Source organism: Neopsephotus bourkii, unplaced genomic scaffold, assembly GCF_033783945.1.
Source record: "Neopsephotus bourkii isolate Nb327-2 ecotype Australia unplaced genomic scaffold, CSIRO-AGI_Nbou_v1 NB_1663, whole genome shotgun sequence".
Taxonomy (NCBI): Eukaryota; Metazoa; Chordata; class Aves; order Psittaciformes; family Psittacidae; genus Neopsephotus; species Neopsephotus bourkii.
The window spans coordinates 8,597,544-8,623,144 of NW_026902137.1; the positions used below are offsets into that span (position 1 = coordinate 8,597,544).

A 25,601-nucleotide genomic window follows, 5' to 3' on the forward strand; every position below is an offset into this window, starting at 1 on the left:
TCCCACTGGCTTTTCTGAGGGATGCTCTGCACCCCAACAGTGTCTGAGGTGGGATAGTTGAAGGAAAAGATGCTTAAATCAGTTACCCAAAACCCCGGTTTGTCACTTGTCTCCCTCCCTGCCCACCTCTGTGGTGCCTTTCCCTGCCCTTGCCCAGCTCCTGCAGGGACATGGGTTTAGTTGGTTTATTTTCATCACTTTTATCCAGCCCTGGTTGGAAACCCAAGGAGTTGGGGGGTGGAAATGCCACAGGGAATGCAGCTCCCCTGGGATACAGCAGCACCACGACTCGACACAGGTACTAGAAGGGTGCTTTTAGAAAAGAAAAAGCACACGGAAATTCATTTTATCGGTAGTTATCAGCTGTGTTCCCTTAGCCCCAGGAGGCCCCAGTTGTAATTCATCACCAGGGTTGCCATTTAATTGCTCCCTGGTTACGTGCAGCCCTGAACCTCATGTATTTGATAGCAGGGACATGGATAATGGGTTTCACAGCTGCATCTTAATATTGTCTCCAGCCTCAGCGTTCACACCTGGAAAATGACACTGAGGAATTAGGACAGAAAAGGGCTACAGGAGGAAAGGGGGATCCAGAAGCCTCAAAGGGAGAGACTCAGCCTTTTCCCAGGGAGCGTGAGCACCCAGCTCGGGACGTGGTGGCTCCTGCAGGACTATCAATGGAGAGACCAGTGGGATCACTCTGGTAGGATCACCCCCATGGGATCACTCTGGGTTCTGGAGATGAAGGGAGGCTGCAGCCCAACAGGCATTTCCTAGGAAGCCACAGGGCTTTGTGGGCAGGAGTGCCTGGGTGTCTGCACCCCCACAAGAGCACCATGTGCAAGCAGAGGAGCAAACAACCCCTCCTATCCCAGCTTTGTTTCCCTATTTAGCAGATTCTTTTCCTAGCAGTTTTTTGGGGCAGAAAGCACTCCCTAACCGCTAAATATTCTGGGGAAAGCTATGCCACCTATAACACTTCTACAGCGCTCTGCTCTCCAAGCCTCCCTGCAGTGGCAGGCTGGTATTGAGCCTGCATCTCGTAGCATCCAGATAGCTTCAAAGCCAGCCAGAGACAGGAATGAGGTTTTGGGCCAGAAACCAAGGAGAAAACCAGTTCAAGACTGATCTATTTTTAACAGCATCTCAGCTTTGGATGAAGTCTTGGCACTCCTCAAGGCTGGAGGGGCTGATGCTGCCGGGACAGGGCAGGGCAGCTCAGCCATGCATTCAGCGCCAGTCCTGGCAGCAGAGACCCAGGCTGGAACAGCACCCTGGTCCCCAGTTGAATATAACACCCAGCCCTGCCCCAACAGCAAAGCTGATGGGGAAGCAAAAGCAATGGGACAGATGCCCCCAAGCATCTCTCCCACCATTCTGCACCAGACACTGTCCCTGGTACCCACTGTCCTCACTCCCCCTGCGCTTGTATCCCCATGGAGGGGCTCCCACACTTCCCCCAGGAGCCTCCTGCTACCACGCAGGAGTGGGAGGGAGATGGGTGGGAAGCGACCGGCTGGCGGGCAGGTGCTGCAAGCAAGGCAAACACAGCACGGCTGCAGCACCAGAGACCTTGAGATAACACCGAGCTATAAAGGAGAAAAGGTCCAGGCGGGGCAAGCACTGCCCCAGCAGGGCTGGCTCAGCCGAACCCAAGCTGAGAGGGACACTTGGATCAACTCCTGACCTTTCTGAGCAACGCAAGGGGAATACCAGCCATTGCTTGTCCCTGCTGAAGGAGATGCTCAGTTCATGCTGCAAAGAGGGTGACTGAGGGAAGAGCCACACAAAGGGTCAGCAATGACCCCAGCCTGCTCTTGACTCTCCTCCTGATCTCGGATAAGGAGGACATGGAGACGAATCCCCAGATGCAAACAGGTAAGCCAGCAATGCCTTCCCCAGGACCCTTCCCAGGGCACCTCCACCAGCAGTGCCGTCCCCATGGTGCTTGCATCCCTCCCTGCTCCGTCACTTGTCCGTCTGCTCTCCCTGCCAAGTGCTGAGTCTGGGGAAAAACAGCCGCTTCGGGTTTCAGCGTGGCCTCCTTGGCAGCTCCCTCCTGGCTACAGGTTAACAGAAACGCTCCCAATATTCCCCTTCTGGTTCATCCACACAGGTTGGACCGGGTGCATCCTCCCCGGGGCAAGCCCAAAGGACAGGGCATGGCAGGGAGCATCTCCCTACCCTCCTGACAGGGTTACAGGGGTGGGAGATCTATAGATCGAATTGTAGAGGGGGTGAAGCAGATGGGGAGAGGAGTGAAAGGCTCAGGAGGTGGCAGTGCATTCACAGCCCAGGAAAAGCCCCAGCCATTGTGTCATTAGGAGTAAAGCAGGTTGTGGGCCACAGCTATGGAGTCATGAGCCAGGCATCAGGTACAAGATTTCTTCTATTTGGGCACATCAGCCTTTAGCTGTGACTTCTGTTTATGGCAAAACCCACACAACTCCAGGCACAGGTCCTGCCTGGCCTTGGCAGACATGTGGCACACTGTGGGAGCAGCAGCAGCAGCTCTGTCCTGGCTCCAGATCCGGTGAGAAGCAGGACAAGGGATCACCATGCATTGAAAGGAGTGGGGAACAGTCAGGAGCCTCTGACCAAGCACACTGTTACCCAACATGCCAAAGCCAGAGGGCTGTCCATGCAGCATGCCCGTGCATGGGAGGAGGCATGCACAGCGAGCCTGAGCATGCATGGCAGGGGTGCATGGCACTGATGCCACCTCTGCTACCAGCTAGTAACATGTATTCCTGTGCTGGAAACCCTGGCTGATGGCAGAGCAGCCCTAGACGTGATGCTCCTGAGGCTCACCCACCTCACCTTTCCATGTACCCTGTTTTGCTCTGCAGGGCTTTTCTATGTGCAGACCTAACCAGACATTTTTGGCAGGGCATAATTCAACTCACTCATCAGTATTATCTGATAAAAGCCACAGATTGGCTCAGAAGCCTGGACACAGACTTCTTGTGTTTAGGACACCAGAATCCTGCCAGGACAACAGCAGAAAGACAGCAAGAGCTGGCCTCAGGCTGAACAATAGGGAGGCAAATTTTAATGCCCTCAGCTGAACAAATCATCATTCAAATCCATGCCCAAGAGAGAGGCTGCCCCAAAAGTGCATGGAGAACCAAGGGAGGAAGACAGGAACATGTCTTGCCCCAGGCACAGGGGACAATGAAGCAACCAGAGGTACTTGGAGAGATGCAAACAACTTACATCAACCTGGAGGCACTTCCCGATACCTGATTTTGCTGTGGAAGCCCCTATGGCTGCTGGCACATTGTCCATATATTTGCATGGCCCTCAAGCTGAGGCCCGCGACAGCCCCAGAGCTGGATCCACCCTCTCCTGGAGGGTTACCCTAAGGTTGGTTTCTTTCAGCACAATCCACAATCTCAAGGTGCCCCCTGCCTGCAGGTTTATGGCTCTCAGCAGTGCTTATGAGATGGATTCTGTGCCACCTTACAGACAGCGCTGACCTTGCACCCAGTCACAGCTCCATCATCTCAGTGCTCATCCTCCACGAGCTGCAAATCCCATGAGAGCAACGACAGCAGGGCAGTTTTCAGAGCAAGGAAGAGGCAGGGAGCACAAGCACTCCAAAACCAGGGAAATGGCCTGGATTTCCAGCCCAAAAGGTTTTTCTCCCCCATTTTAAGGACTGGTGTGTCCTTGGTTCTCCCCAAACACACGTGTGGGAGAACAAGAGCAGACTCTTTCCAGGACATTGCAGTACTCTCTGGTTACAACGCTACAGCAGCTTTGCTGGGCCAAGTGCCACCTGGAAGGCCACGTTGTTTGAAAACCAAGGTTGTATTTGTCAAACAGCTCATCGTGGCTCCAAACCCAACAGGAGTGAATCGGCAGGAGTGCTGTAACAGGAAAACCTTGCTGGATGCAGAAGGGACTACTCTTTCTCTCTCTTTGCCCCCCTCCAAAAGCCAATTCCCTGTTCTATGGGCCCCACTCCTGCACTCACTAGGATTAGCACGTTCACAGGGAGAGCAGGAGGAAGAGAGGTTTCTTGCCCAGGTCTATTTGCAGGCTAAGTGACAGACGTTTGTCTCACAGCTCATGGACCTAACATCATACAGGTTCTGAGTGGCTTATACTATGAGATGACATCTGAAGTCCCCTTGGGGAAGAAATGTTGGGTGTGCCAATGGACAGAGCTCTAGGTATTGTTCACGACAGCACATGGGGTCCTTCTCTGCCATCAGTCTGTCTGCAAAAGACCTCTCAATGCTCTGCATCTCAGCCAGGAGGAAAGCCTCTTACCCAGCCACCCTCTGCACTGAAACACACTGTACCTGAGCTGCTGCAGCCACAGCTGGCAAGAATAAATGCCATATTCATTTGCAAATTAAACATGGCCTTTTGAAGCACATGTATAGTCACCCAGTTCCCCTTGTGCAACTCATGTCAAGAGACGCCTTCTGTTTCAGAACTGCCAGTGGCATTTCCCTATTCCTCTCTGTCCTTTGGCTGCACATATCCTGAGCTGCATGATGCGCAAACTAACCCTGCTCCTAACTGGTATCTTAAGTAAAACTGGAGGGATACTGGATACTGAGATGTTGATGAAGAGTGGTCAGCAGGGGAAAGACCCACCTTTACTGACTCCCTTCAAAAAGCAAATGTTTTCCTGCAAACAGGCCCCAGGAGCACAGCTGAACAGGGCCAAGAGACTTCAGACTCTGGAGGGAATGAGGTCCGGGCCATCCAACAGCTGAGGCAGCATTCCATTGCCCAAGTTCTTGCTCTGGGAGGAAGGTGTTAGAGAGTTTGGTTTTTTTTCCCTAGAAATATGCATATTCAACCACAAAGGAAAGAGAAACGGCCCAGAGCAGCTCCTGGGCTGGTGCAGTTTGTCAGCTGAGCTCCTGATGCAGCAAAGCTGGTACCTCTAAGCAGTAAGATTGATACTTACCAGCAGGATGTCCATTTCCCAAATCCACTGGGACCACTATCCCCAGCTGACCTCCGGCAAGCTTACATGGCACAGACAACCACAGAACGCCTGCTATTTCAGCCTCGCAACCATAGGTTCATTGCCTGACCTCCTTCTCTGAATCTTTATATCATATTTCTCACTCTGGAGACGTGACTCAATGTGTTGGCATAAGAAAACACACCAGCAGAATATTCTTGTGCCTCTCCCTTTTATCCTACCCATCCTGCTGTGTGTTCAATTGAAATAGCAGAAAGTGAGAAGCATCTGGTGGCTGCAGAAAAGCACGCGGAGACTTTTCTGCCCTCCTCAAGACAGAAAAGCAAGCTGGTTGAATTCTTTGGCTCGATACTTTTCACAGGGAGAACCACAGAAGCAGCATGGGAAACTGCTCCCACCTAACTTCACTGCTGCCACATCCCTCTGACAGTGGGACAGCCAGAGAACCGCTGTCACAGGGCTGGAATGCTGTCACCCCATAGGAGATGCACCACAGAACTTCCACCAGCAGTGCAATGGGCTGTGGTCTCGCTTCCACCTATGCTGAAGAGCTGGTGCCTTGGGGACCTTTGTGCCTTGGCATCTGTGTGTCAGCCTGGCCTTGTCAGCATGCTCAGACACTGCATGGAACCCTCCTGCAAGACTTCCAAGGGGACTTAAAGCAGCATTTGTGGCCGTGGCTGAGGACCTCTGCTGTTAACAGATACACTCCTACCGATTCCTGCTATAGACCATGGACTCCTACGGGTCCGCAGACTAAGGCTCCTGAACTTGTATGCTGGCAACCAACCAGTGAAGCAGCATGACACAGCCCAGACACAGGAAGGCCGAAGTCTGGAAAGGAACTGTGTTACTGACACCTCTCTGCAAGAGGCCACAGCTGATCCCAACAGATTTCCTTGATAGGCATCAGAGGGACCAGGTTAGCGATGGATTTATGTGTACAACTAAGGGCTTGCAAGGTAAGAGATCAGATGTTTGCAGACAAAGATGCAGGCAAGGGCAGAAAGTTCCTAGGGAAGACAGATCCAGCCTCCAGTAATGAACACCAGGAAGGACAAGCTGCCTGAGAACCAGAAAAGCTTCCAGACACGGGATCAAGCACTGCAGCCTGGGGGCATCCCACATGGAAACACTGCCATAGCCATGCATCAGCCTCTGGAGTCTTCTGAGCACATGCCAACACCCTCTCCTGCTTTAACAGGGCTGGTTTTAAACTCTTTATATTTAGCCAGGACAGGAAAGGGAACTAAAGGCTCCTAAGTGCTAACAAGGTTACTCGATATCTAAATGGAGATCTGTGCTGCACTTATCTACTGAGGGGTGACCCCTGCTAGTCTGCAGGAGGCAACAGAAAGCGTAAAGTCCACATCTCTGCACCAGGCTGCTCAATGGAGCCCTTATGGCAGCTGTGTGAGCTCCCTCCCAGTGGAGCCCAAGTGATCAATTTGCTTCTGTTTGGGCCCGAAGTGGAGCAAACACAGTTACTGAGAGGTAATGACAAGTGGCAGGAACTGCTCCAGCTCCTGGCATGGCTGGAGGAGATGCGTGGGACATGTGGCACAGGAGGGACTGACTGGTCTGGGGCAGTAGCTGGGTTTTATGAGTTTCTTTATAAGCACCAGTCAATTTTGGGGGGGGTCTCCCTGTGTTTTTTCTAGGTCCCTTTTCTTCACTCACAGCTTGTCTGCAATCCCCGTGTGCATGCAGATGCAAACACTACTTCTAACACTACTTATTTCCCCCTCCGTGTTTCAGCGCTATTCATGGAGCATTTGTAAATGGCATTTTATGAGCACGGCAGGCACAGGGCTCCGCAGTGAACAAAGGGGCCCCTATTGGAAACTTTAAAGATGTTTAAACAAAGGCTTCTCTTGAAAACCTTTAACCCCTAATGCCAACCTCAAGGGAAATGCTATGGTATGAGCAATGGGAGCACAAACATCTTCTGTGACCACAGAGCGCCTACAGCGGGCTGCCTTGTTGGCTACGTCTTCTGTTTACTACTATAGCCAGCAAGGGTAGCTCCCGGGCCCAGCTTGTACCAATCAAGTAGAATTTCTTTAATTCTTCAAGAAATAATGAAATTACAACTTTCCCCCAAAAAATCAACAACAGCTTTTTTCCCAGTGGGATGCAGCAATTCCCTGCCTGCTTCAATGGAAAGTGCTGGTTTACTTACAAACACCAAGAACTCTTGCACACTTTCCAATGGGAATCTGTATTTCAGATGAGGCCCAATTTATCCACATCCTGGTGGCAAATATCAGGGCTCAGATCTGAGAGCAGATTTCCCCCCGCGCACACTTTTTGCCGATATCAAATGCCGATCTAATGAATCCTTGCAGAGATCACAAGAATCTGCTTGTGAAAAGCAGTTTCTACTTGTTACTGAGGGCCTGCACGCTCACTGCCTGTGATTAATTGCTCCTGTTCTTGGAGCAATTTACTATCAAATCTTTACTATCAAGAGATGCTACAGAGGGTCCCACAGGGACCTCATCATGTGTCCGCTCTGCTCCGTTTATCTCGGACGGCTGCGTGCGAGCACAAATACGATGAGTGCAGAATAATCTGATTTTCCAGACAAGTTTTCCCATGTAATTGCTCGGAACAAAAGTGCCCAAAGCTAATTTTTCCCTGGGAGATGGTTGGAATTACAAGGCAAAGGTGGGTGATTGCTTGTGCAAACATATTTATGAGTATGCACAGCCCCAATTTTCCAGTCGTGCAGAAACAGCGCACAGCAAACTGAGGGCACTCTTTCAAGCTTATCTTGCTGCAGGATCTCATCTATGGCTCAGTTCGCCTTGCCCAGGTGTACCAGACCTTATTATTCTCTGCTAAAAGAGATCCTCGGTTGTATAAGCAGGAACCTGCCCGCCAGCTAGGCAAAAGGTGAGCAGAGCAGAGAGACAGCGGAGAAGAGTTTACATCCTCCGCACCGGCCCCCGGCTCAGAGCAGGATATGATCAGAGAGGGGTATGGTCAGAGCCGGGTACCAGGATCTCCTGCTGCCCACCGAGACGTCCATTTGGGCTCAGTGGCACAGGGTCACAACAACAGGAGCTCGGGGGGGGGGTAAAAAACTATGTCAAAGGCTCTGCTTCCCCCCCCCCCAGCTTTGCTCGCTGCTCTTCACGCCCAGGACCACCAGCCCCGCTCCACGGACAAGTACCCGCAGAGGGACCAACCCCCGCGGCGGTGCTTGGCGCTGCGCACCGGGTCGGAGCCACCCGCACGCTCACCCTCCTCTTCCTCTCCTCTCTCCTTCCCTCCCCGCAGGGCCGGCGGAGCCCCTCACTCACCCGTGCCGGCCGCGGAGCCGCTCCCCGCCGCGCTGCTGGCTCAGGTACGGCGGGCGCGGAGCGGGGCGCGGAGCTGCGCGGTTCGGGGCGCGGCGGCAGCAGCGGTGGGAGGCGGCGGGGCCCCGCGCGGCATTTAACGGGGCGGGGGGGGCGGGCCCCGGGGCTGCGCTGGGGAGGTGGTTGGAGGGGGGGGGGGGTGTCTGTTCATCCGCCTGCCCCGGCGGGGGGGGCCCGCGGGGAGCGGAGCTGCGCGCAGGTGGAAGCGGAGAGCGGAGGAGCTGCGCGGCAGGAGCGGCAGGGCGCTGAGCACGGACGGGTTAATGCCAGCCCGTACGGCGGGAGCTCAGCGGGCAGCGAGAGCGCCGGTTACTGCCTTTATCGTTTCTTCCCTTCCTCCTTCATTTTCTACTTTTTCTTTTTCCTTTAATTTTTTTTTTTTTATCTTCTTTTTTTTTTTTTTTTGTTTCCTTCTATTTTCATTTTTTCTTCTTCTTTCCTTTATTTTCGTTTTCCTTTATTTTTTCTTTATTCTCGTTTATCTTTATTTTCTTTTCCTTTTTTTTTCCCCTTTCCTCTTTCCCTCCTGTGGGAATGCACCCAGGAGTCTCACAAACTTACCAGCTCCAGCAAAAAACGAGTCTAAGCTTAATATCCATTTGACCTCCAATGCCCTGGGACTTTGGGAGCCTCTCAGGTAGTGGCTGCAGTGTCGGGATGTGGGTTTTGAACCACAGCTCCCAGAGCTGCAGAGCTTCGGGTTGAGATCCCAGCAAGCAGGTCAAGTGATGGGCTCTGTAGTGATGGAGATCAGCAGCAGAAACTTCTTAGACAGCCAGGAATAGACCTTCCCAGCCCTGCACATCTCAGCACTTAGATCGGTCTAGTGGTGGTAGGAACCACCTTTAGTGCTTTACACGGCTGAGTTTTCCCTTCCTCTTTGCATTAACACCAATGGCTACATGAGGAAGAGAGAAAGGAGACTCCAGTAAATTTGAACCCACATCATCAGTGTTTTCTAGCAGACAAGGCAATACTGTGCCATCCAAATTGGGTGTTTGGTGCTGGGACAGGAGCAGGGCAGTGGGAGCATGCCCAGGGTGACCACCCCAGCTGGCCCCCTGTCCCCTGCAGAGCTCAGCACCTCAGCGATTTTGTGCTTCCTGGTCTCTGCTGGTGTTTGCTGTTGGTGTGGTCGATAAATCCCCCAAGCCCAGAAAAGGCTGAATTTCACTTGTGTGCGCAGTGAGGGAAATACAGGATTTATAAATACCCATGCATATACGAGGGCTTGTGGGTTGAGTTGCTCTGGATTAAAGGAGGTATTGAAAAATGAGGGAAGCCAGAAACTGCAGGCTTCTCATTTCTGTGATGTCTAATGGCTTTTCCTTTTGCATAAACATTGCATTGACTCCGTACCCAAGAGCACTGCAGGCATTTTCTCCCCTGCTCTGTACAAAATATAACCTAGACCTCTAAAATGGATATGTTTTATTAGGATGTTTGGTTTCCCCAAGCTGAGGAAAGAACAGTTGCCCTCTGTGGCAGCAGGCACCCAGCAAGCATCAGGCAGCCGTGTCCTGAGGGAGGCCAACGGCAGCTCCTTTGTGCTGTAAATCAGTAAATCAGTCTCTGCACTTGAATTCAGTGTTTGCTGAGCCTGAGGACACGGTTACCATGAGTTAAAGTTCTTGTATCAGGAGCTGATGTGAAGACCCAGTTTCTAAACAATACCTGTCGGGATTGTAGTTTGGTCTCCTGAGCTGGTACTTTCACTCCCAGGGGACTGAAACAATCCGATGCCTTCATCTGCAGGCTGAGCTGGTGAACGTTTGTGAACTGAGGAGCAGCAGAGGATGGTTTGCTCCTCCTGGTGCCCATGAAGTGTTTTTTCTGCTCCCGTGGTTGCCCAAGGGTGCGCACAGAGGGTGTTGTAGGACTTCCCGGCCTGGGGCTAGTGAAGACCCATGGGTGCCCTGGGCTCTCTCGCATCTGCAGCACCAGGGCAGAGGTACCCTTGAGGTGCACCTCAAAGTGTGCTCACGCCCTCTCCTGAGACACATCCTGACCTAAAGCAAGGGAAAAGTGGTGGGGAGTGATGCCAGGCTGAGCAGGGAGGGGGAAAGACTTTAAAACTCAGTGTAGGAGAAAGGTGGTGGCTTCCCCTTTGCTCCCCCCTGTTTCCACATAATGCCTAACTGTGTACGAGAGCAACCGAGTCCCAGCTGAGACCTTGGGCTCTGAAAAGGAGGCTTTTAGAATGAGCTCAAGGAGCCCAGCCCATGCAGTGCTGCTAACATGACACTGAACTAACACTGCACTACAATCAAAGCATTTTAATAATTTAATATAATAAATTATATTAAGGAAGGAGTGAATAATTCCCTGTAACCCTGAGGAGGCTGGAGGTGCCAGAAGGAGCCAAGTGGGTATATTGAGCTGCTTTAGCAATAGCCCTTTGACTCTCTGAAGGTAAATCTAAACCAGATGAAGGATGCTGGGTGGTCGCCTCTATGGGCAGAATGGCAAGTACTGTTCAGAAGTGCGTCACTGAAACAGTTTAGCCCCCAGATTTGGGAGGCAATGGCTGCAGAGAACAGACAAAGAAAAGAAAACCAGGTTCCTAGGTAGTCATTTCTCCAGCTAGGCACCCAGTCTGAAGAGCTATAATCTGTTTACCTGCCTTTGGCATGCACGTTCCCACTTTAAGCAGTAAATAGCATGTGGATAATTATTCCAGAAGGCTCTTTAATAAGCTCTGGGCAGAAACCCACGTGCCTCTGGTATTACGTGCGGATGCAGGGAGCAGTGATAGCTGCACAAGCCTGGCCCTGCCCCGAGCCGGTGCCGCGGGAGGCTCCACGGAGCAGGCATTGCTGCTGGCCATGCTGTCAGCACACGTCTCAATCCACAGGTTTTGGCAGTTTGCTCCTGAACACTCCCTGCCTCTGCCTGGCCTTGGTACCGGGCTGTTCCTTACTCTGCTGATGGGTTACTAGGAGCTCCCAGCAGCTCCGCAGAGATTGGAGCTTTCCAGGCAGACCCCAAGCCACACAGATGGGCACTGGTGGTGGTGGACACTGACAGCGGTGGGGCCTGTCCCCGCAACTGAGACGTGAGCAAGAGCCCAAAGTGCTGCTCCTCCTTTTGCACTAATGATGAGTCTCACCAGGAAAAAATCCCCACACCCAGCCTGGTTCTCCCCTGCTCTGTGCCCGTTGTCCCTGACAAACTGAGGGCAAAATGCAATTGAACACAGCCAGCAAGGTTTAGTACCCATTTTTCACTGTGTTGCCCTGATGTAAAAGAATACCCAGTGTCTGGCCGATGGACAGCCTGTTCCTCGATTCACTTCCACATTTATCCTGATAATAATCAGTAGTTATGTTAAAAAAAAAAAGTGAATACTTTTGCAGAGAGACTCCCAAATGGTGCTTTTAGATGAAGGAGAAAGCAGCAAAGGCCGTTCAAAGCTGAAATCACATCATTGCTTGGCAGCGATGAGTGAGACAGCTGCAGATTGCCATTATGGAAAAAGATCAAATAACTTTCTGATGGGATTCCTTGGCTGTGCAATGATACAAACCCTTCAGTAAGCAGAAAAGTGGGAGTGAAGCTTTTCAGCAAGTCTGAGTAACCCCCCCTGAAGTGGGCACTGGTGGGATAGTGTTGATAACGTTCAGCTTCAGCATGCTGGAGCAGGAGTGTCCCAGCCCCGTGATGGAGGAGTGGAGGGAGCAGATCCAGCCTCTGATGGGAGCTGGTAAAGGCAATCTGAAGGTCTATGTGGAACCTGTTAGGGGTGATCTGAGTGCCTCTATGGAAAAGTTGCTCCTTCTGCCTTGCCGTGAGTGCTGACTGGGGTGAACTGTGGCTGAGCCCAAAGCCATAGCACTGGGCTCCAAGAGGAGCTCGGTTGCAGCACACGCTCTGCCGTCAGGAGCAGGCTTGCCATGGCCATAAAACATTCATTTCCCAGACACAGAGCAGCAGCTAATGCTGTGGGTGACACTGGCACCAGCTGTAAATCTGATTTTGGCAGAGCTCTGTTGATTTATGCCTGCTGGTGATCCCGCTAACATGTCTGGGGTAAAGAACTGAGAACAAGGAGGGCAGGAAATTGTATCACCCATCTAATAACTGAACCCAACAGTGATGGGAAGATCTGTGAAGTGCAAAGTGCCAGGTCCCAGCGGGAATACCCAGAGGAGACACTGGGTAAATATTTGCTTGTACGTGAGATGTGTTTGTCTCCCACATACAAACAGGAGAGCATCAGTTCCATCTGCAACATGGGAAAGCTGGAAGTGATGTACGTTTAGCATGAATTGTAACATGGGTCCTAGGAGCTGCCCAAGGCACAGCCTTTGTAAAATGCACGTGTTGCACTGGGAAGAACAGAATTGGCAGGTGAACTCTTCTCAAAGGCTTTTTGCGGTGACTGCTGCTGCTTCTCTCCCTGGGAGCTTGCTCTGACCTCCGAGCCCAACAAGGTCTCACCACCACCTGCCTTGGGTGCCTCTCTTCACACATCTGATTGTTTAAACCCTCAATTGTTCTCCATTTCTAGTCCATTTAAGAGGAAGAGAGGCTGGTTTTAATGGCGATGCTCCACTGCGTACCTCTTGCGAGATCATCCCTGGGCTGGCCATGGCTGATGCCCCCCCCATCCTCACCACGTCTCCTCTGAGCGATTTTCCAGTGCTGCCCACAGAGAAACACAGAGCTGTTGTCCTAATACCAGCAGGCACAGACACCCCTTTGCAGCAAGTCAAGGGAGCTCAGTGCATGAGAGAAGTGAACTCAAGCTTAAGTCCAGACCTTGTCAAAACCAGCCACACTGGGTCCGTTTCTTGAGCGTGCCCAGCTACCACATCCCAAACACTGGTAGCTGTGTGAAGGAGTTGCTTGCAGCACTTATTCCTTTGCTTCTGGTTTCCTGTTATCCAACCAAAGGTACTCAAGGGTTTGAGGGGCTCATGATCCCTCCCTTCTCCTGCCCCAGTTCTTGCAGACATGTCCCCCGTGGCAGATCAGTGGGATCCATGGGCTTGGACCAACCTCACCTCTCTCTAGCCAGTTAACGCCCAACCTACTAAGTTAACAGAGTTAAATACCTGGCGCATGGGAACTCCTTCTAGTTAATAGAGCAGAAACAATCAGCAAAACCACCTACTTTGTCAGCCTTGGAGGAAAACGCAGCTATTTTCACCCAACAGCCCTTGCTTGAAGCCAATAAGCGGCTCCTCCTTGCGTGACAGCTCCCCAGCTGCACTCCCGGCTCAGCAGCATCATTGCCCAACTCACCAAAAAGCCACACAGCAACAAGCACATCAGGTAGAAAACCACATTAATGATCGATTTGAGCACTGCCACCGCTGTGAGGGACTGGAGGCCTTAGAAGTGCGTGTTTCTGTGCTGTTAACATAGCGTGTTGGATGGAAAACTGATGAAGAAGTGTTACGGTTTAAGGACAAGCAGTTACTCAGTTAGCCAAACTTGTTATTTTTCAACGCCAGTCCTGGTCTTAGAGGAGCTGAGCTCCAGTGTTTTGCAATGAGAGAACTTTTCCACCTTCTGGCTGTGCATAGAGGGAGCTCCAAGCACAGGGCTGGTAGGGCAAGGCAAGGAGCGCTGTTCTAGTGTTAGTTACAGGGCTGGGGCACCACTGTCTTGTAGATCCAACCCCTACCAAACCAATCTGCTTCGAGACGGCGTGCGGAGGTACCTGCAGCTGCCAGCAGACCAGACAGTGCTGATACTGCATGCCAAAGTCGCACAGAAGTCATACGGCAATGAGAAAAGGTGGGACATCATTCCAGCTTCTCCTGTAGCCACTTCCAAACCAGCTGCCTAAAGCTCAGTGTCAGCCTAGCCAGATTCCTCTGATCTAAGCAAACGATTTGACACATCCCCTCCCCATCCACTCACAACCTCTTTGCTTTCAAAACCATTATTCAGCCTTTACTGAATGACACAAAAGGGATTTTAATCCCCAACTGCATCCATGCCAGTGAGACATTCCTTGCGGTCAGGTTCCTCCCATGAAGCACTGGAGAGCAGAAATCTCAAGTAAAAAGAAGGAAAGATACCATTTGAGTCTTACCCACCAAGAACAAAATGATGAAGATGAAGGGGAGGGAAGGTTCATGTTTTAAGGTAAACTTGCCTTAAAATCCAAAGGGCCACAGCAAGGACTGGGGCGTTCCCATCAATGCCCACGGCCTCTGAAAAGCTGCTATTTTTGTAAATGCTGCCCACGCTGCAGAAACACCTTGAGGTTCTGGCTTGAACCTCCCAAACCTCTGCTCCTGGGCACTGACGTCAGACTGTGGCACTGCAATATAATTAATTCTCCATTAATCCTTGGGATATAAATAAACCTCCCTTATTACTGAGTGTGAAGTAGTTCTGAGGCACCAAGCTCTACCTCTAAGGCATAACCCACCCAGGCCCCAGAAGGCAGCTCTAGGCTGAGCTGGCTGTGCCTACAGAGGCTTCATCCCTTCCAGTGCCCTAGCTCAGGACTGGGTCTTCCAGCCAGGAGGGAAGCCCCTGTGTTGCTTCTCCTCTGGGACAGCCTCTTTCTCCTGCTCCTGGAGAGCAAGGGATGAGCATGAAAATCAATGTCAGGTCTAGAGAAGGAAAGGAAACCAGCACAGAGCTGCCAGCATAAAGTTTAAAGGTGCTGGTGCTGTTTTCCTTCATGGTGGGAATCAGGGGCCCATGCTGTGGGTGACTTATTTAAATAAACCCATACCCAAGACTTTAGGGCTCTGAAACCTTCAACCCCCTGCTCTGGTGTTTTCTGTGCTAGTGCTTTATCCAGTATCAATAGGGGATGAATTTGCACCATTCACACAAGTGTAAAGACAGTGGAAACCCAAATAAAACACAGGAAAATAGGTTTCCAAAACACTAGCTATAGATTTATTTGCGTTGGGCTCTAAATCTAGCTGTGAATGCAAACTCTGTTCCCAACTGGCCAAAACTCCCGGCTGGCAGAGGCAGGGGGCCTGATCCCATCTTGGCTCAGGGCATGGGGGGCCAGGGCATCCTGTCCTCCCCCCTGGGGGCTGCCCATGGCCTGCAGCCAGTGCAGGGCAGAGGGGCTGAGACAACTGCTTCAGCAGAGCCTGGTTCCCCCCACCCAGCCCTTTGCTGTAGCATCACATCCCTCCCAGGCCACAGGCTTGTTCCTGATGCTGGTCTCAGCTCTCACAGCCATCCCACTGACCCCAAGGGGCTTTTCTGGGTAAGAAAATGCTCTCTTGTCTCCGCAGGTTTTTCTGCCCCCCACCTTGTGTTTACCTGAGCGGGCCAGGATGGAAGTTAAAACAGGAGCAGATGAAAGGTAAGCGCTGGGCAGCAGCCCCAGACCTCTCCTCCCTCAAGGCTGAGCCCTCTGTGCTCCAGACCCAGGGAAGATTGGACCCTGGACCTGGGCCACCCATCACACCAGGGGGAACCAAGCCCATGCCTGTGCAGGCTCTGCAGAGTGCTTCTCCCAATCTCTTCCAGCCAGGGACCCGGGAGATGCAGGTTTTCGGGTGTGTGGGTACATGGGGCTGGACAGCATGGGCAGCAGCCTGATGGAGACACAGAAGCTCAGCTTTGAGGAGCAGCCGGATGCAAAGGTAAGACCCTCTGCTCCCTGGGGCTGTAGGGACACCACTCATGCAGGGGATGGGCTGTCCCCAGCATCACCCACACCCTGGGATGTCACATCGTCCCTTCCTTGGGATGTCACCATCCTTCCTTCCTAGCCATCGCTCCCAGCTCCTGCTCTGCCACCCTGTTGCATGCAGCAACCCAAGCAGCCTCCCACGCCTTCAAAGAGCCCTGTCTTCGAGCTCCATCCTTTCAGGTCAACAGCCCTGTGGCAGGCAAGCTGCCAAAGGCTGCACAGCTCCCTCAGCACTGGGACTTGCTCCCAGTGAGCAGCACTGCTGCTTATCACAAAATGGAAACCCAGGGTTTCATTCGCAGATAAACAGCCAAAGAACCAACCCCTTACAGATCCCAAAGTTCAAGAGGTTCAGCAGAGCTCTGGCATCTTTTGATAGAGTGAAAAATAGAAGGAAAAGCATTATCTGAGGTCCCTGAAGAACGCGGGGTCTGAATCGGGCCAGAAACCTTACAAAAAGAGCCTTTGTCTGCAGTGCTTGCATTGCTGCTAAAGCACAGTGTATCAGCCAGGACAGGGGGGGAAACCATAAACCCAGGGTTATTTCTCATGTTATGTGGGATAAATCACACGTGAACATTCATTTCCATGAGGAATTCTCTGCCCCCAGTGTAAATAAAGCCTGTGCCGATCTGCAGCTCTTCATTCCACCTGTAATAACATCTCCGGTCGTTTCCCCCTTTAAATGAACCCAGGGCTCTTTGAAAGGGCGCTATTGTGCCCTTGCGGGGTGGTGAGGAGGGTGAGGAAGGCTGGTGGGGCTGGGCTGGAGCTGCCAGCAGCCCCTCTCTGCCCTTGGCAGGGGTTTGGCTGTGCGAAGGCGCTTTACATCTCGGATGCGGACAAGCGCAAGCATTTCCGCCTGGTCCTGAAGCTCTTCTTCAGCAACGGGCAGGAGATTGGCACCTTCCACAGCAAACTGATCAAGGTCATCTCCAAGCCCTCGCAGAAGAAGCAGTCGCTGAAGAACACAGACCGTGCGTATGGGGATGGCTCTGCAGGGAGGAAGGTGTGAGAGCAGGGTGTGATGCTCTCCAAGCACTCACAGCCTGCCTCTGGAGTGGTCCAGGTTGAATCCAAAGCCCATGGAAACCCCCAAAAGAGGAGGTATCGGGGATATTGATGTCTCCTTTCCAAACAGTTCACCCACCACCATGTGTAATGCACTGGTGCCAGCATGCTCCCCACACCTTTGAAAAGCCAGCAGGGCTGGCACTCACATACAGAGAAGGGCAGCCGGGGAGGATGCTGGCTCCAGCCAGGCTGGGGGCACCAATAATGAGGACTTGTCCTCCCCATAGCTGAAGCACAGACCTGGCAAGCACTAACCCAGCCTCCTCTCCCCGCAGTCTGCATCTCCCCAGGCTCCAAAGTCTCCCTCTTCAACCGCCTGCGCTCCCAGACCGTCAGCACCCGCTACCTCTCTGTTGAGGGGGGAGCCTTCATCGCCAGTGCCAGGCAGTGGGCAGCCTTCACCCTCCACCTGGGTAAGGAGCCTCGTGGGGCTGCTGACACCAGCAATGCTCAGGGCTGCCTCACTCCCACCCTGGCTCTTCCATGCTGCAAGGTCGATTCCTGGGAGCAAAAGGGGTGAGAATTAGCCTAGGGATGTGGGAACCTGGCTCAGGTCTCACCTCCACCCAACGTTCCTGATGGGTCTCTGGAGCTGGTAGCTGTTTCCCACTGGCTTTGAGGGTAGGCATCATGCCCGGAGGGCACATGGGCTGTGACAGGGTCAGCATAAGCTGTGTTGGTCTGGATGTTCATCAATCCAAGCAAGTAACTTGGCTGGGAGAGGCAGGAGCCCAGCAGCATCCCCGCCTCCAGTGGTGTCCCTCTGAAGTATCGCATCCCAGTTGCACTCTTCTGTGCTGGGCTCCCAGAGAGCAGTGGCCTCTCCAAGCAGTGAGCACCTGCAGAGGGGAGAAGGCAGTAAGAAAGCATCAGCATAGCACACAGCAAGGCAGCCCAGGTTAACCTGCTCCCCCGTTCAGGGCAGTGACTGCCTCTCTCCTTCCCCACAGCCAACGAGCACTGCACCCGGAGCGAGTTCCCCCTGCGGGAAGGGTACATCCGCTATGGCTCCGTGGTCCAGCTGGTCTGCACTGCCACTGGCATCACCCTGCCGCCCCTGGTAAGCCTCCATCCCTGAGTGTGTCAGGCACAAGGACCTGGCTGCTCTGAGCATCGGATACCATCCCAAAGATGCTGCTGCTGCTTCTGCCCACAGATCATCCGGAAGGTGATGAAGCAGTATGCCATGCTGGATGTGGACGAGCCCATCTCCCAGCTCCACAAATGCGCCTTCCAGTTCCAGGGCAGCGACCGCATGTACCTGTGTCTATCCACCGAGAAAGTGATCCAGTTCCAGGTACGGCAGCATGAGGAGGGGATGAGGACCCCTGCAGTGTTCCCTATCCTCTCTCCAAGCTCCTCTGTGTTGCTGCTGGCTGGGGAACATGTCACCAGGAGGGGTCTTCCAGCAAAGGGGGTTTGCATCCAAATTAAGGTCAGAACCGCTGCATAGCCATTTGCCTCTGGGTTGCCTGCTTCGGTGGGACATTGTCACCAAGGTCTTTGCAAAGGCATCATGATCTCCATTTCCTAGTGAAGGAAACAGTTGCTTACTGGAACTGAGACACCAGAGACAGAACCCCAGCCCCGGTCCCCACTGCAGTGTGGTGCTCTGAACTCTCCACAGGCATCGCCCTGCCCGAAGGAAGCCAACCGGGAGCTGCTGAATGATGGCTCCTGCTGGACCATCATCGGCACCGAGACAGTAGAGTACACCTTCAGTGAGAGCCTGGCCTGCATCCATGAGCCCGTCAGCCCTGTGCCACTCATCACTGCCCTGCAGGTAGGTGCAGCACCAGCCAGGGGTCCCCCCACCTCTCCATCACCTGCTTCCTGAGCATTTGTCTGCCAGTTTTGGATGCTGTGGGAATGACCAGGTCTGGACTGCTGCAGTGGGGACATGATGTGCAGCAGGGACGGGATGCGCAGGCAGAGCATCCTGTGGGAGAAGCAGATTGGATCATTCCACCATGTAACACACTGCTGTGCACTCTGCCCGTCACAGCTCACGGGTGGTGGGGACGTGGCCATGCTGGAGGTGCAGGGGGAGTATTTCCATGCACACCTCAAGGTCTGGTTTGGAGATGTAGAAGCAGAGACGATGTACAGGTAACGTGGCCGGGGAGCAGGGCAGGGAATGGCAGCCGGGTTTGGGCTGTGCTGGGCAGCTCCGGGAGGGACGTGGCTGCTGACCTTGTGGACAGGGGCACTTGCACTGCTTGTTCTGCGAGACCAAGCATGGGAATTGCAAGGAGAGGCAGGGATGAGTCTGGCTGGTGCCTGCTCTCTGCGCTGGCTGCAGTCAGGATAGGGATGGTGGGGGTGACAAGGACCTCAGGGGGCTGCAAGTGACCAAGTGACCTTGGCAGAGCAGCACAAGACACTGGGGAGGAAAGGGGGAACTAGCTAGAGGCTTCACAATGAGCTAGAGTAGACTTGCGGACACTTACTGCCAGCCTCTCCTGCGGGGGACTCTCCTTATTTAACACACACTTTCCTCTCCTGCACCATCCCAGGAGCCCCAAGTCCCTCATGTGCGTTGTCCCTGATGTCTCTGCCTTCGGCAGTGACTGGAGGTGGCTGCGATACCCCATCACGGTCCCACTCCTGCTGATCAGGGACGATGGCCTCATCTACTCCAGCTCCTTCACCTTCACCTACACCCCAGAGCAGAGCTTCATCCCAGGGCAGCAGGTCCTCTCGGATGCCCCACAGGACTCAGACAGATTACTTGACAGCATCCATCAGGAGTTCACTAGGACCAACTTCCACCTCTTCATGCAGAGCTAGCAAGCTGGGCAGGCAGAGGCTTGGCCTGGGAAGGGGAAGCAGCCTTGAGCCATGCTGGGGTTCTCCATCCAGGGCTCGAGGTGACCCCACCAAAGGGTCCTCCCCATGCATCAAACACCCACCGTGTTCCTGTGATTTGTTGACTTGTTTCTTCTTCATGGCAGCATCTCACCCTGCGGAGATCTCACATGAGAGCATCAATAAATCAGGCTTGAAGGACTCTTTACAGATTCAATTGCCTCTTTACTAACCTTCATGATTTACCTCCTGTGCTGGCACAGAGCATCACAGCTCCCTTGATGTCTTCAGTCCATATATTCAAAGGCCAGGATGGAGAGGGATGATGCATGAATGCAACCTTATGTCTTATTGACCTATACCAGGAATCGCTGCATTGTTTCTGTGCTTTTCAGTAATGGGGAGCTGATTTCCAGCAGCCAAATACCCAGCAACAGATGTTTTGGGTTTTTATTGGAGGCCCAAATGGGGTTATTTCAAAAGGAAAAGGGAAAAAAAAGAGAGAAAAAGCCCTTCAGTGTGAAACCCAGCCCCTTCCTACTGCTGTGGCTCTGCTGAGCTCTGTTGTTTTACACACTTATTCACACACAGAAACTGCAGTGCTGGCACCAGCAGGAAACTGCTGATCTGAAGATGCCATAAAAAGAAGCCAGGTTTCTTGAAGCCAGACCCGAGCATTACACAGAGTGGGTCTTAAAGTTTTATTTAGACTTTAGATCTCCGAGGCATCAAAAGACCCGTGGTGTACCTGGAAACCTGCTGGTTTGGCAGCCCTGAGCTGCGTTTTGAAACAACCCAATTGCCAGACCCACAGAGGTGTTTAACCCACACTGAACTCAGCAGTGGGGAGCAGGGGTAGCGCAGTGCCCCAGGACCCACACATGGGCATCCCTGGCTCATCGCCTGGCTTGCATGCATGGTTTGGGTGCTGGCACTGCACAGACTGACAGCCATGGCTCCAGATGTTGAATTCAGCGCTGCAGGGGACCAATGGCCTCCCACCATCCAGCATGGAGATGCACAGGGGTGCCCAGTGTCTCCATCTGCAGCTCATGCATGGCCCTGGCTCCCATGGGTCTCCAGTGCTCTAACCCAGGGCTTCCCAGTGGGAAGCACCCCCTTAAACTCCACCAGGAGATGGGTATCCTTCTTCCACAAAACAGGAACCTCACAGAAGGCGAAAGGCTCTTGGCAGACACATCTGTGTGCATCTGGAACTGCAGCTGCTGGAGGAGCAGCTCAGGGGGAGTATTACAGCACATGGCAAGAGCCAAAGGCTGGCGGAGGAAAGGGCTGGAGGACAGAGGAAGGGGAAGAACATGAAGGGTGCTCAAAGGGGAGCAAGTGCCTCAAGCAGGAGGCAAGTCCCAGTGCACTCAGGTGCTGGTAGCAGTGGTATGAGGCCTTACTGCTGCTGTTCCTGTGTGGCAGCTGCTTGGGCCACCCCATCAGCCCATGTCTACCATCCCCTGCCCTCACCTCCCTGGCAAATCCACCCCAGCCATAACGTAACTGAGGCTGAGATGCAAGAAACCCTGCGATCAACCTGAATCAATCCTTCATACCTCTCCCAAAAGCATTTTCTCCTCCATCGCCCTGGGGAAGAACTGGAGGGCTGTGAAAAGATGGGGCCAAATATTTCCAGCTTCTTTCTGCCTGCATCCCAAACAGGAGTGCCTGGAACCCACAGACTCCTCGACCCGCTCCCTTCCCTTGGAAGCTGGAGCATAATTCACATTTTATGAATGGAAAGCACCCCTGGCTATATTTAGCAGCAGCTTGGTCCCAAAGGGCCGGAGGAGCACTGCTTGTTGACTTCAAGGGCTTGGAACAAGCCTGCCTTGTTATGTTTAGGGCACAGTGCTTTGCTGGAGAGGCCAAGAAAGCAAAGAGTGGCTCATTCTTGAAGCCTGATGGATTAAGCAAACAGCCCCAGTAATTCAAGCCACATGGGGAAAAGAGAGGTGGTGGCGGGCAGGCTGGGAGGGCTTGGGATGCTCCTGCCTTCCCTCCGCTGGCCATGGGCTGCATTTAGTCTGCTTTTCAGAGCAGGTCCTGCAAATGGAACCAAGGAGCTTTGCACCTCCTGGAGGAGGCACTTCCATAGGGAACAGATGCCGAGGGTCACAGCGGAGCTGTTTATGTGCATAATCACTGATTAACACAAACGGCTTGCCCAGGCACCAGCCATCCCATTGTGTGTTCCTGCTCAATAGCTCAGCACAGGTCAGGGGTGCCCACTGCTGGCTCCAGTGAGCTGGGCTGTCCCACAGAGCCCCATCTGGCAGCTCTTTGCTGTGCTCCTGAATTGGACGTGGAGCTTCCCCCATCCCCAGGACAGACAGAAACATGGGGATAAAATTAACACACACACACACCCCAAAGAAACCCCTTGACATCACTCCAAGAGGTGTGGATTTAGGAAAGGTATCAAGTGCTTTAGGGGTGCTCAGGATAACTTACACTGTGTGGCATTGCACGAGCATCTGCAGGCGATGGCAAAGCTTGAAGGCAATGGAGATCCTCTGCTCCCACCAGGCCAGGGTGCTCAGAGCTCCACCACAAGGAGCTATTTCAGCTCCCGAGGTGAGCATCCCTACAAAAACACCGAGAAGAAAATAAGATCCTGGCTTTCCTTCCGTAAAACAAAACCCCGGAGGAGCACGAGGTCTGGGCCTGGGGTGCCCCCCTTTCTGCGGGGCTGCGCAGCATCTTCCAGCCCTTTGGAAGAAGAGCTGCTGCCATCTAGTGAGCCCACCTCCAGCAGCCTGCCTGCTGAGCACCGCCACACTCATCGCACTGCTTGTCCCACGCTGCCGAGACCTGCCCCGGAGCTGTGCTGGGTGCTGGGGATCATCGGGGCATCTCCGGCCATCCCCAGGGAACATCACCTGCCCCACGGGGCTGGTTTTTGGCTTGGGGGTGCAAGGATCGGAGCAGTGAGGTGCTTGCCTTGGCAAGGGCAGCCCAGGGCAGATCCCTGGCACCTCCCTGCATAGCAGCTTCGTCCCCTCCCCAACACAAGCATGGTCAGGCCGTGGCAGCGCTGCCAGGTCCCTGCTGTCCCCCAGGCAGAGCCTCCGGGTGGTTCAGAGGGCCCACGGCTGCCACTGCTTGCTATAAATGCCTGCATCCCCAGCCCTTGAGAGCAGAGGATATGGGGATGCTGCTCTGCCCACCAGCAGAGGTGAGGCTTTAGCCCATTCATTGCACATGCACTCTGCACAGGGATGCTCAGCGTGGTCTTCACCTGCCAGACCCACACAGGGCTGATGTAAAGCCCCCAGCTCACTGCTTGTGGGAGGCTGTCCATCCCACCCTGCACCAAGGGGCTGCCAGGAGCTGCCTGCCTGAATGGGAGTGAAGGGAGCAGCCGAGCCCCAAACCAGCACCCAGCACAGGAGCCCACAGAGTCCCGCATGCACCGGATGGGGCACCGCAGGGGCAGAAGAAAAGGCACTTTATTAAACCAGCTCCAGCACATGGGTGAATTAACAACAAGGGCAGGATCAGTGCCGAGAGCCAGGGCGAGCACAACCAGGAGTATGGGTCCTGGACAGGAACCCCAACCCTCTCTGTGACACCCCGGGTTTGTCCCCATACCCCTGCCCAGTGCCACCAGCCCCACAGGGCTGCCTTTGTGGCTGTGCGTGGTCACCGACCCCTCTCACCCCGCCAAGAGCCGACACGTGTGTGCGCACGCAGCCCCCCCGGGCAGGTTTGAAGGGCTCTTTGTTCCCCCGTGTAATTATACCCGAGCGGGGGAATAGAAACGTGCTGAAAACCCCTCGCTGGACCTTTCTGACAGGGGCCGGGGTGTCCGGCTACACAGTGGCCCCATTGTTCCCTCCCGCATGCCTGGAGCAGGCAGCCCACACCTCCTGCACCCCCCCCCCCCTTCCCTGCAATAACCAGCCCCTGGTTAAAAACTGTCTTTTCCTCTCATAACATCAATATGAGGCAAAACGCCCCAAGCCTCCCCCTGCCCAGGGCTGGCAGGGCGATGCTGCAGCAGTAAGGGCAGTGCCCATGGGTGAGCCGATGCTGTTTAGCACTGGGAGCACCCCCAGCACCCCAGGGTGTTGCGTCAGTTCAGCAGGGGCCATCCACACTCGTGTCCTTCCCTGCCCATGCCAACCAAACCCCACAGAGATCCGGGGTCATATCCCAAGTCCTTGCCCTGCCCTATGCAGAAATGTTCCTGTCCCATGGAAGCAGAGCAGCAACGGGCTTACAGCTGCAGCAAACTGGTTTCCAGCAATGAACTGGTCGGTGGTGGTTCACCAGGACAGCAGCCCAGGATAGCCAGCTTGCCCCTCATGCTGGTCCCAGCAGATTACCTTCAGAGTTAGGCAGCCCCAAGCTCTGGTTCTGCTTTCAGACTGTGCTTCTTCCTGAAGCAAAGAGACATCCATGAAGTGGCGCTGGCCATCATTCTCCTGGTAGCACCAGGAAGGGCTCAGCAGAAAAGAATGGGGTTTTGGATCACCTTTGCCAAGCATGGACTTGCAAAACAAACCTCCAACACTCACCTTAGTGGCCAGACCCTGCACAAGCATGGTCTGGGAGAAGGAGCATGGCTGATGCTCAGTGTCCTGCCCATTTGCCTTTCCTGGCACCTGGGATGAGAGGCCACCAGCCTGAGGTGAGCATCGTCCTTGCTGCTGTTGAGTGTGAGGAGTGAGCCGAGCCAGCATCCCTGCCCCGCAGATCCCCAGGAGCTGGGGCTCCACAGAGCCACCACCGCCCGAGGCTGGGGTGCCGCTGGGAGCCGGGCTGGCTCCACCACACCCCCGCGATGCTGGGCACAGCCCTCGCAGGTCCGGGCTTGCCCGTGGCTCTGGGGACAGGCAGCTGTGGATGCGGCAGCTCACTGAGCCGGGGCAATCACTGCCCCTGCAGCCCGGCGGGAGAGGGGCAGGGCTCATCCCCATGGCACTGGGGCAGGACGGGGGTGCTGGGAGTTGTGGCTGAAGCACAGGTTAATTTCCCAGGCACAGAACAGAATGGATTTGACACTGAGGGGTGAGGTGGGTGCCAGCCCCGAGCTCCTGGAACACGTTGCCCACATAGGGAAAGCCTGAGCACCTCCACATGGTCACTCTGGGGGTCTTTGCCCCAGACCCATGCCGTGTCCAGTACTCGCCTCCTCCTCACAGCAAAGCCTTTTTCAATGCCTTTTACATGGAAATGCTTTCCCTGTGGGTCCCAGCTGCCTTTCAGAGCCCAGGACACCCCTTTAGGGGTAGCTTTGCCCACGAGCTTTGGCTTCAATGGCTGTGACAGTGACAGAGCCGATGCCTCAGCGATTCTTTCGCTCCCCATAAGGAGCACGGGCCTGGGCTGGGGAGCACTGTGGAAAGTGCTTGCTTCCTTCCACCTGAGGGCTCAGGAGCTGGTGGCACCTCCAAGTGTGAAGCTGTTCCAGTCCTTCCTCTCCAGTCCTGCCAAGAGCTCAGGGCCTTTGGCTGCACTGAGGGTCTTGTAATGAACTGGGAAAGAAAAAGGGGGTGGCAGGAAATAAGGAGAGAAAAAACAAGGGAGAAGGGATGGGAAAGAGAGAAACTAAAAAGGAAATGGAAAACGGAAAAGGAAAAAAGAGGGAAAAAAAAAGAAAAAGAGGGGAAGGGGAGGGATGGGATGGAGGAAAGTGGAAAAAGAGGAGGGAAAAATCAAAAGAGGGAAATAAAGGAGGGGAAAAAGGACGAAAATGAAGCAGGAACCGCCCCGTACGGGGCCCGGTTCTCCGGGAGATGGCAGCAGACTCCAGGCGAGC

General features: G+C 53.8%; 2 protein-coding genes across 2 annotated transcripts in view; one reads left to right on the plus strand and one right to left on the minus strand.

Moving 5' to 3' along the window:
- Positions 1 to 8,182, minus strand: part of RIMS4 (regulating synaptic membrane exocytosis 4) — a 216,183-nt gene extending 208,001 nt beyond the window's left edge. Inside the window, exon 1 of the mRNA XM_061375530.1 lies at positions 8,174 to 8,182. The gene's annotated coding sequence lies outside the window, so the exon portion shown is untranslated. The remainder of the gene's footprint in view (positions 1 to 8,173) is intronic.
- On the plus strand, positions 1,437 to 20,030 carry RBPJL (recombination signal binding protein for immunoglobulin kappa J region like). The gene is made up of 12 exons (XM_061375341.1): positions 1,437 to 1,527; positions 1,845 to 1,878; positions 13,936 to 14,061; positions 15,540 to 15,610; positions 15,778 to 15,893; positions 16,746 to 16,920; positions 17,293 to 17,430; positions 17,968 to 18,077; positions 18,174 to 18,314; positions 18,645 to 18,800; positions 19,023 to 19,126; positions 19,534 to 20,030. The coding sequence occupies exons 1-12, from the start codon at positions 1,437 to 1,439 to the stop codon at positions 19,805 to 19,807; spliced, it is 1,536 nt and encodes a 511-aa protein (XP_061231325.1). The 3' UTR covers positions 19,808 to 20,030.
- The last annotated feature ends 5,571 nt before the right edge of the window (positions 20,031 to 25,601 follow it).